The sequence below is a fragment of the Oreochromis aureus genome, linkage group 14, assembly GCF_013358895.1.
Source record: "Oreochromis aureus strain Israel breed Guangdong linkage group 14, ZZ_aureus, whole genome shotgun sequence".
NCBI lineage: Eukaryota > Metazoa > Chordata > Actinopteri > Cichliformes > Cichlidae > Oreochromis > Oreochromis aureus.
This window is the reverse complement of record NC_052955.1, coordinates 19928736-19942893: the sequence shown is the minus strand read 5'-3', so window position 1 is coordinate 19942893 and position 14158 is coordinate 19928736. Positions and strand designations below refer to the sequence as shown.

At 40.1% G+C, this 14158-nt stretch overlaps 1 protein-coding gene across 2 annotated transcripts; it reads right to left on the bottom strand.

The window, feature by feature from the left end:
• Positions 1–24: 24 nt before the first annotated feature.
• On the bottom strand, positions 25–3007 carry LOC116328203. Of its 2 annotated transcripts, none has more exons than XM_031749931.2 (10): positions 2870–3007; positions 2436–2741; positions 2278–2328; positions 2143–2175; positions 1873–1989; positions 1727–1751; positions 1575–1615; positions 1438–1482; positions 1222–1334; positions 25–324 (listed from the first exon to the last, which is right to left on the bottom strand). In XM_031749931.2, the coding sequence occupies exons 1-10, from the start codon at positions 2916–2918 to the stop codon at positions 193–195; spliced, it is 912 nt and encodes a 303-aa protein (XP_031605791.1). In that variant the 5' UTR covers positions 2919–3007; the 3' UTR covers positions 25–192. The 2 variants fall into 2 exon arrangements, with proteins under 2 accessions (XP_031605791.1, XP_039454138.1); XM_039598204.1 differs by having other exon boundaries at positions 1879–1989.
• Between the last annotated feature and the right edge of the window lie 11151 nt (positions 3008–14158).

Sequence of the window (14158 nt, the reverse complement as noted above, 5' to 3'; positions counted from 1 at the left end):
ACGAAGGGTCAAATGACATGAAAGTCAAGAATTTACAGCTTTATTGAATATAAATGCTCAATACAGATACACCACGCGAACAATAGAATAAAAAAGCATAAATGGAAAACAAATACATCCTTCAAAACCATATATACATAAAAAACCATATCTCTATTTTTTCTTCACATTCCTCTGCAGCAGCAGTCGAAGTCAGGCGTAGGTGATGACTGCATACTCAGAGTTGGTGCTCATCTTCCGGCTGACCTCTCTGACCTGGGGAACATGCAGTCTGTCAGCTGAACGAGAGGCCTGCAGGTGACACCTCGGGTTATCTCCCCACCGCTGGAGGGGAAGAAGGAAAAAAAAGACCCCTAATGTGTTCGTGCTATAAACAGAGTTTTTATACTTTCGCATTTTTTACTAGCTTTTATTTTTTTTAAATTTTAATTTAAGTTTAGTTTTAGACTTTTTAAAATATACGTTTATGTTGGTCATATACCAGAAGCAAGATTAATGGAAATCAGCACAGGTATTACAATAAAAACAGAACTTTAAAAAAAAAAAAAAAAAAAACTTGACTCAGTCTGGTAGACATTCAAAGTTTTAGTAATCAAAACCTCATCAGATAAACTGTGGTAACATTTTTTTTTTTTTTTTTTTTTTTTTTTACCAAACTAACAAATACTAAAACTTCCTCTCTATATTTTTTTATTTTAGTTTATTAATTTTTCAAGTTTGTGTTTTTATTTGAGTTGATTAAAGTTTTTTCACACCCACTTTTAGTTTTTAGTTAACCTTCAGTTAGATAAAATAACCCTGGTAATAGAAATACTGGTTGTAGGCTTTTCTGGGTTTTTTTTTCTAAATTATCAAAGCACATCTATAGAAAGTAACCACTTAAAAGTAGGTAACCACTCAAAAAATTGCTTTGCACACATGCCTTACAATTACACGTGAATAAAAAAAACACCACCAAAAAACCTTAAAAAGTATTCTCTTTTTGCTTATAGCTTTATTCATAGCATTCCTCACATATGAAATTGGTAAAAGAAACTTTTTGAACAAGTGAGATGAACACGTGACTTGTCTGATATAAAATGAATCTCATTGCTTTTATATTCGGCAATTTAGCAATTCAGAATCATGCAAATAGCTGGTAATAGAGCATGGGAAATAAAGTTTTGAGTCTGAGCTCAGTGAAACACAAGTAACAAACATGTTTACTACTTTGTCTCTCACCTCTTTTTGGTCTCCGGCTATCAGGTAGCCAACCTGAGTGAGTTCTGGTGTGCTGACACCACGGACGGTGATCATAATGTCAGCATAAGGAACTTCAGTATCACTCTCATTATCTGGGTCAGAGAAAGCATTTGTTTCATTAGTTCTTGTCTTTCTTTCTATACGGTAGATGATGATATGGTGTCATTCAAATGAAAAGTGTTGAGATTGTCTTACCTGGTGGAGGAATCCTCAAAGTCACCCTTTCACTTTGTGTTGACCCTGAGAAATAGGACTGGTATGAATAATAGAAGGAACAAATATTTTGAAGCTCTTATTTGTCGCTTTTACATTTGATATTTAAAACTGTTTACCCTTTATCTGTAGCTGGGCTACATGTGGTGATTGTGGTGAGCTGAAAAGGAAAACAAATAGCAAAAGGTCCAATAAAGAATATTGCAAGTCTAACATTTAAAGGTATTTGAACACAGATTTAAATAAAGAGAAGTTCTTAAATTTTACTCACTCCAATTTGGACACAACAGGCTCCTCTGGAATATGAGATATTATTGATATAATGTTAAATAGTTATACGGACACAGTTGTGTATATTTTATCATTCAGAACTTTTTAAAGCTGGTGTATGTTCACAGTGTAGTATCTTGTGATCACCTTTACCGTTCCAGTTCTGTCTGTTCCGATTAAAACACAGGTATAGAGCCAATGCTGCAAGAACCAGGGCTACGGCTACGGAAACTGTTGCCAAAACCTTAATTCCAGTAAATTCTCCTGTTAACATGGAAACAACAGTATTAACTTAGACTGAACTGGATCGAAAGGCAAACATTTACTTCTCCCTTCTCCATACAGATGTTAATAAGTATTAACGATGATTTTCTTTGAAAGTTTTCATAATATCCCTGTTTCAGAGTCCCATCTCACCTCCAGGTGAATTTGGCTTGGCAGGAAAAGATACTGAGGAATGAAGAATGCAATATATTAAATAAAAGTCATGCTCAAAAATGTTCAGCTACAGCTATGGAAAATTTTGCATCTCTTCAAATCACAGCTTCTTACCATTTTTGTTGTCATTTTTTGGAGCATCTGTGCTTGGAAGACTTCTCTGAGCTGAAAAAAAAGGAAAAATTAAAGTGAAATCCAATTTGCTTACTTCTTTATTGCCAGCTGTCCTAAAGAGCAGCTGCCCATATTTGCATAAACTAAAGTTTATCTACCTCGAAGCTGAAGCAAAAAGAGACGCTCTGTTTTTTGTTGAAGCTGAGGATCCTCTTTATCTTCTGTGTAGCAAGTGTAGTTCTTTTTCAGATCTCCCATGGACACATTGGTGAGACAAAGAAACACTGTGCAAAAGCTGCCTTCTCTAAACATCGTGTGACAGCCAGAGATGTCGAACGCTTTACTCCAGTAGCCATGAACGAATCCACTGGAGCAATTGTAAGTGCAGTTTAATGTAACGGAGTCGCCCAACTCCACAGTCACTAAATCAACGGGTGTCTTCATGTAAATACAGCTTACACAATCTGTGAAGAGACGATATTTTATCTACATTGCACGAAAAATGTTACCTCAAATAGCCTGCATTTGTCTAAATAAATGTGTTTGAAATATCTAAAGCCTAGGGCAATAACAAACATCATATAAACTTTACCTCGTGTCATCCAAAAAAAGAGTAAAGTGAAACAGATTGAGCTCATCATTGCTGTTTTCTGTTTTTCTAATTTTCTCCTGCCTCAAAAGATGAAACTGGATCTGTTGTGCTCTGTAGGCTGGTGATGCATGCACCTGCACAAACACACTTAAGTACCCACAAACATGTTCCAACGCTTGAGTAAGGGTACAGGAAGTGGTAACTCAAAGATTACGTTGCTGTTTAAAAATATTCACAACTTTCCATTTATTGCACCTGACATCCTGCAAAGTGCAGGTGCAAAAATAAGGAACATGACAATATACACACTATTATATTTAGATGCAGACAATTTTTATTTATGCATTTGATACCTTTCTTTAAAAAGATGTATGGTTGCAGATTCACTAGTCCTCACCGCACCCACAGAGGCTGTATTTGAATTTCTGTTTACACTGTAATTAAATAATTTATCCTAAAATGTTTACCCGGTGAAAATATAATTGGTCTTATGTGATGAAACGTTTAATGTTTGGCAATGGAATTGATTTAATCTCATTTTTAATACCTTAAAAAAACAGTTTCTTCTTTATTAAGTCTTAATGACTTACAAGAGCAACATAAATAATTTAAATGATCCACCAGCAGAGACACCATCTAGTTGAACTTCAACGCGTCATGCATTATTGAAAGAAGCAGATATAGTTACCGAACATTACTGCACACTATTGTCAGCTAAAGCAACCACCTGGGAATCAGATTTCATGCACGTTTCACTTTTAGTGGCTGGGGGCCTCTCACTTTCAAGTCTTTAAACGATCACTCTGGGAGACTAACTCCATTAAGTCTTTAACGTTAACTTAGTTGTTACCAACTTCTCAGTGATTCAGCAATAATGTGTTCATGGGAAATAATGCACCTGCGCTGCTTTTTAGCTTTGGCTATCTTTTTGCTGCGGACAGAGTCTGGAGTTTCTTCAGGTAAGCAACTCCTTTTTAAATATTGACAAATTAAACTAAGTAACTACCAAAACCACACTGACTACACAAGCATGTTCTATCTATTGTTCTAACAATAATTTATGTAACGCCTGAAGGGAGTGCAGACTTCCCCCTCAGTGAGGAAACAGATGTGGATCAGTGTCCAGGAGGAAAATACTTCTCCCACCAGCTTTGCTTAGACTGTCCCTCTGGTCATTTGTGAGTCATCAACCATTTTTGAACTGTTAGATCTGTATTCTTTCACTATATTCTCATAAATAGATGCAATGCTAGTATAAAAAAAGGCAATGCTGGCTCATTTGAGCAGCATGTAGATAAGAAATAAAAGACAAAAACAGTGAAATTTGCTATTAGTAAGAGAGTTTTCTATAAAATGGATAATAAATTACCTTATTTTTGTTTTATAGCTGCTCTGGCAATTTGTCTGCACCGCAGAGATGCCCAGCAGGAACATTCAACATGTACACAGGGAAGAGCAGTATCACTGACTGCAAGGTAAGACATGTTAATGCAAAACAAAACAACAAAAGCACTTCTGGCTTCATGCTTTATTTTCAAATTAAGAGAAATTGCAGTTTTCAACTACAGTATGATGACTTGTCATAGCAGAGCCCATAGAAGAGCCAAAGTGAAGACAAGTGACTGCAGAGCGATGCAAGAATTAATAATTAGTTACAAAGCTGTTTTGTTGTCATCGTGTGTGCTCTTATTGCTCATTTCTTTATGTCGCAGCCTTGTTTTCCAGATCTCATCAGTTCAGAGGAACGAGTGGATTGTAAGCTGTGTCCTGCAGGCTTCTCATGTGATCCAACCATTGGGATTCTTTACTTATGCCCCCCAGGACAGCATTCACCAGAGGGGGTCCTGCAGTGTCTGAGCTGTCCTGTGGATTCTGTCTGCACCTCGGGTTTCCCTTATAGGGTCAGACCTAATAATAGTGGATAAGAAGTTAAATCCTCCAACATTCTGTGCATTTGAGGCAAAAGTTGAAACAATTTAATATATATTCTTTTTTTTTCTTCTCTTTTGTCAACATGTCCTATAGTGTGGACCTGGCAAGGAGCCCAATCCAGATCACACCGTGTGTAACGACTGTCCTCCGGGCTTTTATTCTACTATGTGTACGATCCAGTGTCTGCAGTGTCCAGCAGGTATAAAAGACAATAAACATAAATTTTCTGCTCCCAAACATTTAAAGAACTTTGATATAACTAGCTTTATTTACAACTAAAAAGTTCTCATAAAAATGTAAAAAACACTTTTTTTCTTTGTTTCTTAGGAAGTTACTGTCCAGATAGTGGAATGTCACAGCCACTTCCCTGTCCTCCTGGTTGGTCTTCTACACCTGGACAGGCTTACTGCAGCAGCTGTAATAATGCATCCATACTGTGTGGTGGAGCTATAACCCCCCGCTGGAGCCAGCCGGTCCACAGATCCAGTCAGTCCATCACCTGTCGACCAGGAACATACAAAGATGCGAGAGAAGAGTTTGGTTGTTTGGTCTGTCCATTAGGTTGGTGTTAAGTGCTGCATGTTATCATTTATCTTATAATTTCCTTTACTTACCAAAGAAATGTCAAATGTACCTGTGTTTTACCCCCGCAGGTCATTACTGTGTGGGAGGGGTAGCTATACCCTGTCCTGCAGGTACTTACGGCCCTAAAGAAGGCCTGCAGAGACTGAGAGACTGCACAATCTGTCCTGCAGGTAAAGGAATGGTGGTAAAGCATCTGGCTAAGTGGTAAAATCGTTTGTCCATGTGCAAAAACTATATATGTGCAGAAGAGTATATCTCATCATATCTATAACATATCTAAACCTTGGAAAGCAGTTGTAATAGTTTATCTGGACTGTATGACTATATGATATCCTCTTAAAATGTTCTTCTATGAAGAGTGTTATTTATAGCATTGTATCTAAATACTTTTTCTCCAGGGTTTTACTGTCTGGAAGGTACCTCACAGAGACCCACCTCCCAGTTCCTGTGCCCACAAGGCTATTACTGTGAAGAGGGCACTGCCACCCCGCAGGGGTCACCTTGCCCTGCTGGCACAGCGGGGGAACAACTGGGTCAGACAAGTAGGGCAGGATGCAAGAGATGTAGGGAAGGACGCTTCTGTCCTGCAGGTAAGTCTCAGCATTAACAAACTGACTTCACTTGACAAAAATACTAAGATGTGTCCCAGAAAGTTAACTATTTCCATAGCTGAAGAAATAAGATGAAATATAGATTTTAGAGTGTGTGTGCGTATCTGTAAACAGGGTCATCAAGTCCTGGTTTGCCCTGTGCTCGGGGTAGATACTGCCCTGCTGGTACTTTGGAAGAAGTTATATGTCCTCCAGGCACCTTCACCCCTCATCAAGGGGCAATAAGTGAGTTTAAATATGCTATTATTATTATTATTATTACTGATTTATATATACACTATAGTAGACACAAAGCTCTGTTTTATATTTAGTAAGTCAAGCTAAATATTTTCTTTTGAAATGAATTTATACTCCTTCACAAAACCCCCGGCCTAATATGATATTATAGTGCTCTTTTACAGCAAATCCCAGTGATTATATAAAAATATAGGTGTTGTTTAGTGCAACAGATGGACACCGAGAGGGCAAATAGAAAAACATCTAATTTAGTAACATAAAAACAACTGCCGATGGCAAGCTGTAGCAGTGAGCCCAGTATAGAAAAATGATGGGTGACTGTGAAGAGAAACCTAACTATGTGCACAAGCAGTGAGTACAGCATAGGAATTTATGGAGCAGATTTACTGTTTGCCTTAATCCTGTAGTATCTTTGCCATAACAGTAAGATTTCCCCCCAGGTGTGAAAGACTGTCTCAAATGCCCTGCTGCCTTCTACTGTCCTGTGGGGACAAGTGACCCAGTGCCCTGTCCACCGGGCTCCTTCAACCCTTTAGAGGGTCAGGATGAGGTGGCTGATTGCAGAGATTGCTATGCAGGAAAGGCCTGCACACAGGTAGCCCTGAGAGCCCCTGATGTAGACTGCATGCAAGGGTAGGTTGCAATCTCAAGATTAAAAAAAAGTTGTTGTTTTGTTCTTTTTTTATTAAACATGATTTAGTGCTATTGTATACTTATGTTTCCAGTACTGTAAATCTGACATAAAGGAGCCCTGTAACTTTTGCATTTAGCCACTGAGACATTAATTTTTATGTTGCTCCTTTTCAACCAACCTTGACATTGTTACTGTATGACTTTGATCAATTTGTCCGGATCTTGACAGGTTTGTGTGTCCTCCTGGGTCTTCAAAACCAAATGCACCATCCAATGCTTGCCCACCGGGGACACTGAGCAATCGCACTGACCTAACTGACCGCTCACAGTGTCAGCAGTGTCCAGCAAGATATGCCTGTCTTCGAGGTGACATTTCATATAGATGTTCAGATAACCTTTAAAAGTACTTGATATTTCATAGTATCTGAAGATATGAATTCAGGTCAGGTTTTCCTACAAAGCTCAATTATATATACTACTGTATTACTATACTGTGTGAACTGTGTGTATATATTTGTGATATGAGACATTATATTCATTTTCTGTTTTTCCAGACTTTAAATGCATTGTGATTATGACTACACAACTGCGATACTTTGCTAATCAGCCTGAATAAATGACATTCACTTTACAGTAAATGTTTTAACTGCTTCTTTTTAAAAGATGTCGCATTTAAACAACTAAAATCCACAAGAGTGATTACTAAAAAAAAAGAAAAAAGAAGACGAAGCAAAAGAAAATGCAAGTTTTGTCACATGTTGATATTTGTTTAATAACGTTGTCATATATTAGTGTCACCTTAATCTACTTGTCTGTGTTAATTCTTATTTGTCAGGGACTGGAGCTATCCAGAGACCCCCACTTCTCTGCTTTCCAGGACATTATTGTCCTGCTGGAACTATGTTCCCCACCCAGTACAAATGTCCTGTGGGTACGTGGAGTGGTCACAGTGGATTGGAGGCTGAAAGTGAATGCCAGCCATGTCCACAGGGCTGGTACTGTTTGGCTGGTTCAGGAGCTCCATCAGGCCGATGCAGCTCTGGACACTACTGTCCTGAAGGTAAACACGAATATGTGATATATATATATATATATACTGTATATATATACATACATATATATGCATATATATGTATGTACACACACACATGTGTGTGTGTGTGTGTGTGTTGTTAAAAAATCTAACATTCTTTATCCTTTATGAGCACTGCATGCTCTTAGAGATAAAAACAGGTTTCCATGTGAAATTAATTTCGTAGAATGAGATTTGTTTTGCTCTACCCGAGCTGTATTCATGAGTCATTCGTGTGGATATAATCATGTCGATATTGCATCACCAGGGACTGCATATGGCACCCAGTTTCCTTGCCCTGAGGGCACCTACAGCATCCAAATGGGTAACAGACGCAGAGATGACTGCTTGATATGTCCCGAGGGCTCGTTCTGTCAGCAGGGCACCTCCAAACCTTCACCTTGCCCACCGTAAGCAATGATTGTGTGTCAGTCATAAAGAAAAATGTGAGAATGATGACGATATGGATTTTTGTTAGCATTAAGCTGGTTTAATGAGTGTGATTTAGTGTACTGCCCTGTATCTCCAGCTCTACATTTCGCCGTCTGAAAGGAGGTCGGAGGCTCGAGGACTGCTCTTCTTGCCCTGCTGGCTATTTTTGTCCCCACTCAGCCACTGTCAGCCCCAGAGTGTGTGGAGCTGGCAGCTACTCTGTAAGATCTTAACTATAAAACATCCAATGTGACTGGACCCCTGACAGAACCACTGGAAACTAAAGCCTTTGTATTCTCATCCTTCAGTAGCTGTTTTGATTGTCCTATTTTTAGATTTCCCACCCACATGATATCGTCTTGCATTGCTCACTTAGTAACATATATCAGTAAATGTCAGGTAGAGGAGTTTTTGAAGTCAATTTCTTTCATAAATCAATATTTTGCTCGCAATATTGAAGCAGTGTCAGTGTTTTTCCAGCATCTTCCAAATTAGATCCCCCTCTCCTTTGCGTTTTCAATCTCTATTTTGCTGTATCCCTCCCCCATACTGGTTGATATCTTTAACTTCAGCTTTCTTTCTTCACGTTCTCTTGTGTGTAGGATGAGGGCTCTGCAGAGTGTTCTCCATGCCTGCAGGGCCACTACTGCAGTAATGAGACCACTAGTGAGGAAGCCATGCTAAGTGTCATGGTGTGCCCTCCAGGTTTTCTCTGCTCTCAGGGTTTGGCCAGAGACCCCCAGCGATCAGCCACCCTCTGTCCTCGAGGTTTCTTCTGCCCCGGAGGAGGCATTGTGAGTCACAGACTGATAAATACAGGAGAGACTTTAAAAAAAAAAATTAAAGTGATGTATTTATGTTTTAATATTTGGACACATTTGACCTCTTAAACTACATTTAGTCTTCACTCACAGGATCCCAATCCCATTCCTTGCCCCAATGGCACCTACAGTGAATTTCCTGGCCTGCGTGATGCCAGTGAGTGTATCCAGTGTCCTGAGGGCAAGTATTGTTACTCCCAACAACCTAAGGAGCAGCCTATTACCAGACCTGTAAGACCCTTTATGATCAGAAAGACAGCATTACGATGAACAATTATAGTCAGTTTGTTAATACTGTTCACAAGTTTCTTTCTAATAGTGATTGTAGATGAAGACTGCATGTTCAAAGCAAGTAACATAACCACTATTATGTTGTCCTATATTAAGACAGAGGAGTGTCCTGATGGCCACTATTGCCCCGCTGGGACCGGTTACCCCTTCACCTACCCCTGCCAAGCTGGCAAATACAGAAACAACACACTTGGTCACAGTGGAGAGGCATGTATTTTGTGTCCATCCAGGCATTACTGCAGCAGCCCAGGAACTCACACTCCTTCAGTATGTCCACAAGTAAGAATATCCAGACTTTTGAAAAACTGCTTTGCTGTATGGGTGAGACAGTTTTTAAGTGTGCTTGCATCTGTTTATGTAAAATACACCAGAGGCACAAATGGCTCTTTTTTTCCCCTCTGGGCCTCCGTTCAGGGGTTTTACTGTCCAGACGGCACTTCTGCTCCCGAACCTTGTCCTGAAGGAACCTACAGTTCTCGCTCTGCTCTCAGTGATAGGTCTGAATGCACCCCTTGTGGCGGAGGCCAGTATTGCACTGGAGTGGGACTTTCAGAGCCCTCTGGAACCTGCAGAGAGCGTTTCTACTGCAGAGAGGGAGCTAAGTCTGCTGTATGCAAATGTTATTACAGTCATTTATTCAGTATTTATTCAGGGTTTTACCAATAATTTTCTTTACTTTTTTGGATCAACAAATACAAATACAACACATAACATACAACTTTATGTTGTAGGATTTCATTATGCTGCAGTAAGTTTTTGGCCTCTCTTCACTCTTATTGCCAGACTCCTCTCGATGGACCAACTGGAGGTCTGTGTCCGGCAGGAAGTTACTGTCCTTTAGCCTCGCCCTCTCCTCTTCCCTGTCCTTCTGGCACTTTCAGCAACAGCACTGGCCTCAGCAGACCTGAGGAGTGTACTAGCTGTCCGCCAGGGTAATCCTATCGATTTGTTTTGGAGGACTATGTACAGCTGAAGCCGCTATTCCATGAGCCAGTGTGTTTCTCTCCCTGTCAGTTTTTATTGTGCAGGTTCCAACAACACGTCACCATCAGCTCCTTGTTTTCCTGGTTTTTACTGCACTGGTGGCTCAGCGTCACCTGTTCAGAATGAAGCAGAGGAAGGGCATTACACTTCGAAAGGGGCAGCCAGGGCAGAACCATGTCCTCTTGGTTATTTTCAGCCGGTAGGATACATGCCAAGTGCTGCTACACTGAGCCTGTATTTTTTTATGATTAGATGATAGGCTGATGGTATATTGAGGGTTATTTCTTTTGTCTGTGCTCGGCAGCGTCGAGGTGCACAGTCATGTTTGGAGTGTCAGGGAGGCAGATTGTGTAACCACACAGGCTTGTCCCAGCCACCTCTGTGTCCCACAGGACACTACTGTCCTCTAAGATCCTCTGTTGCTCACCCATGTCCTTCAGTGAGTACCTTTATGTTCTCATGTGGTGTGAAATTGTGGGTGTGTCATTGTAGAGTGTCAGTGTTCGCTGCACATTTTACTTCTTCACTCTGTCTTCATGATTTTGAATTACCTCCCATAAATCCTACCCTATTAAAAATGATTCCATGTGATTATTCAGGGCTCTTACTCTGACCAGCCTGGTGGTGATGCTGTGCAGCATTGCCGGTCATGTGACGCAGGCTTGTTCTGTGGCAGAAGTGGTCTTTCTGAACCTCAGGGTCTCTGTGACCCAGGACACTACTGCACCTCTGGAGCTTCCACTGCCTCACCAGTAAGATTTAATGAATAATAACTTTATTTACTATGTGGTAATATCATCTTATTTGAAAAGGATCTGATGCTTTTTTTTTTGTTTGAGATTAAAAGAAAAGTGTAATTCTATAAAGGCATTTTAAGTAGGGGCTCATCTCAGAATGAGTTATTTGTTTTTGGGACAGTAGCTGTATTTGTGAAAACATTAAGAATGACAGTTTCCTTATTTTACAGGTACTGAAATATTATATCATATATTTATTGTTATGTATGCATTCATGCTTTTATTGCTTTACGGTCTCACATTTTCGGACACTGGTCTCAAATGTCTTTATATTTACCACATCGATTTCCGAAGAGTTTCACATGGCGAAACATTCGACATTTTGTTTTCTACGGGCTTGTTGATGAGCTATGCTTATAATTCACTTTTGCTCAAGTGAAGCAATTTGTCAGCATGGTGCAGTATATGAGCGGGGGAAGGAGGACAGAAAAGGAAAAACAGAAGGCAATTAAAGAGGTGGAAATGTCCTGCTTTTTAAGTTGAACGTGTCTGCTTTAGTGTCGTGCAGTTGATATGATGGCAGCTATTCATTTTCCACACACTTTGACTGCTATTTTAATTTGATATGAATATGAATCTAAAGGCCTGTTTAGTTTGAATTGCATTAGTTAAATAAATAACCCAAGTGCTTTTTGGATAGGCTGCTGATAGTGCGTAGGAAATTAATGACAGCTTCCAACTCGAACAGCCCACAGCTTTAACTTTTAAACTTCTGACTAGAACAGTCAGAGTGATCAAACTTCTTTGTATTCCAAAGCTAATTTCTTCAAACTGCTTCTTTGGCTCAACAGTAAAAAACCCAAAGATATTTACTATCATTAAGGACTATTTAAAAAATTGTTGCCGATTAATTGCTCTCAGTCACCTTATCATCACCCCATCACTTTCACAGGTGGCTGTGGCGTCTGGCGGTGTCTGTCCTGCAGGCTACATCTGTCCACAAGGAACCAAGTACCCACAGCAGCACCCATGTCCTGTGGGAACCTGGAGTAACACAGTGGGAGCCCAAACCTGGTCCTCTTGTTTACCCTGCCCCCCAGGACTCTACTGTAACAGTACTGGACTCAGCCAGCCTTCTGGAATTTGTGATATAGGTAATGAAGTGCCAGCAGTGCCTGATGTGATCTGTGTATATTTGTCATTGCCTTACTCTACACCAATAGATAATGTCTGTTTATTACTAAAATAAGCAGAAAAACAGAAACTGATTGGATGAAATGCTCTCCAGTGTTTGAGAAGTCACTAAACTTTTGCATCTTCTGATTTATAGGATATTATTGTTCTGGAGGGGCAGTGGTTTCAGCGCCCTCTGATGGTGTGACAGGTGACATTTGTCCACTTGGACATTATTGTCCAATGGGCGCAGCATCTCCTCTTCTCTGCCCTGATGGGACTTACTCAAACACAACAGGTATAAGAATATAATTAAACGCAAATTAATCATATATGTAATTTTAAATGCAGATGTCACTTCAATATTAAATGATTCTGTTTCGGTTAAAGGGGCAGAAATGTGCGAAGACTGCCCCTCAGGAACATACTGTCTATCTGGAGAAGGTGTCCAGCCGTGCCCAGCAGGACACTATTGTCTTGGTGGTGGTGTTGAAGGTATACTACCCTGCCCACCTGGTACATACAGTCCTCAGTTTGGTCTCAGTCAAGTGGAGCAGTGCCTCCTTTGTCCAGCAGGTGAGAGTATTGTAACATGCTTTTTTTTAACTGCCTGAATGATACTGGGAATCTGGGGATACAGTGGTTAGATTTTAATATATTAACTTGTCATTTATGTACTGGGGTTTTTAAAGCTAATTGCTATAATTAAGAGATAATGGCAGAATGACTTACCACATTTAATTAACCAAACAAGGAGTAATTTATAACGTGATTTAATAAATACTTCTAATTATTACCACTGCAGTGAAGTTTTCTTTTCTCTGCTTCAATTACAGGCTTCTATTGTGAGGATTGGGGCCTGTTTGAACCCTCTGGGCCTTGTCAGGCCGGTTACTACTGCATAGCTGGTACACCTAATCTATTATACAGCATGTTCAGTGCCTTTGTGCTGTTAAACTGACTTTCACAGCTAAAATGTGACCAAAATGTGCAACATCTCCAGGCGTGAACTTTCAGAACCCCGATGGCAACTTCAGCACAGGAGTAGGAGGAGCATGCCCGAAGGGAAGTTACTGTCCCGAGGGCACCAGTCTGCCTATGCCTTGTCCACCAGGGACCTACTCTACTAGGTGTGTTGGTCAAAATATTACACACATTATTATACCATGGACCTGTAAATGTTTATGTGCATTTGTGTTTACATTTGTATGATTGCAGTCTTCATCTGGTGGACACCTCTGGCTGTAGTCCATGTCCAGCGGGTCAGTTCTGTGGCACTGCAGGTCTCACTCGTCCATCTGGTCCCTGTCAGACTGGATTCTACTGTCCAGGGGGAGACACAACAAGCACAGGTTTTCTTCATTCAACTTACACAATTCCATGTCAACCCAGCAATAATTAATTAATGTAATTTCTTACATGAATTAAAACTCATGTAAAGCAGAGCTAATGTATAATGTGTGAATATAAATGTTATGAATAGGCTTTAGAGAGAAGAGAAACAGATGCTGATAAATACAGGAAACCAGAACGTGTGAGGGTGTTTTGTTGAATGAGCAATTACTGAATTAATCATGCGTTATCACGAGATTTATCACATTAAGGGCTTAGCAGCCATAATTTCAGTAAATTTCCACATCTAATTGGTTTTTCCTCTCCAGGCGCAAAAGGAGGGCTTTGCCCAACTGCTCATTACTGCCCTGAGGGTAGTGCTAGCCCATTGCCCTGCCCTGCTGGAACTTACAACAACCTCACAGGCCAGTCAGTGTGTTCCCGCTGCC

What these genes read in the sequence shown, in the direction of transcription:
- LOC116328203 (XM_031749931.2), bottom strand. Translation starts at nt 2,918, where the DNA reads ATGATGAGCTCAATCTGTTTCACTTTACTCTTTTTTTGGATGACACGA. An exon ending in AGCCCAGCTACAGATAAAGG is followed by an intron (nt 1,483 to 1,574) that starts GTAAACAGTTTT and finishes CCTATTTCTCAG; the next exon opens with GGTCAACACAAAGTGAAAGG. An exon ending in TAGCCGGAGACCAAAAAGAG is followed by an intron (nt 325 to 1,221) that starts GTGAGAGACAAA and finishes CTTCCCCTCCAG; the next exon opens with CGGTGGGGAGATAACCCGAG.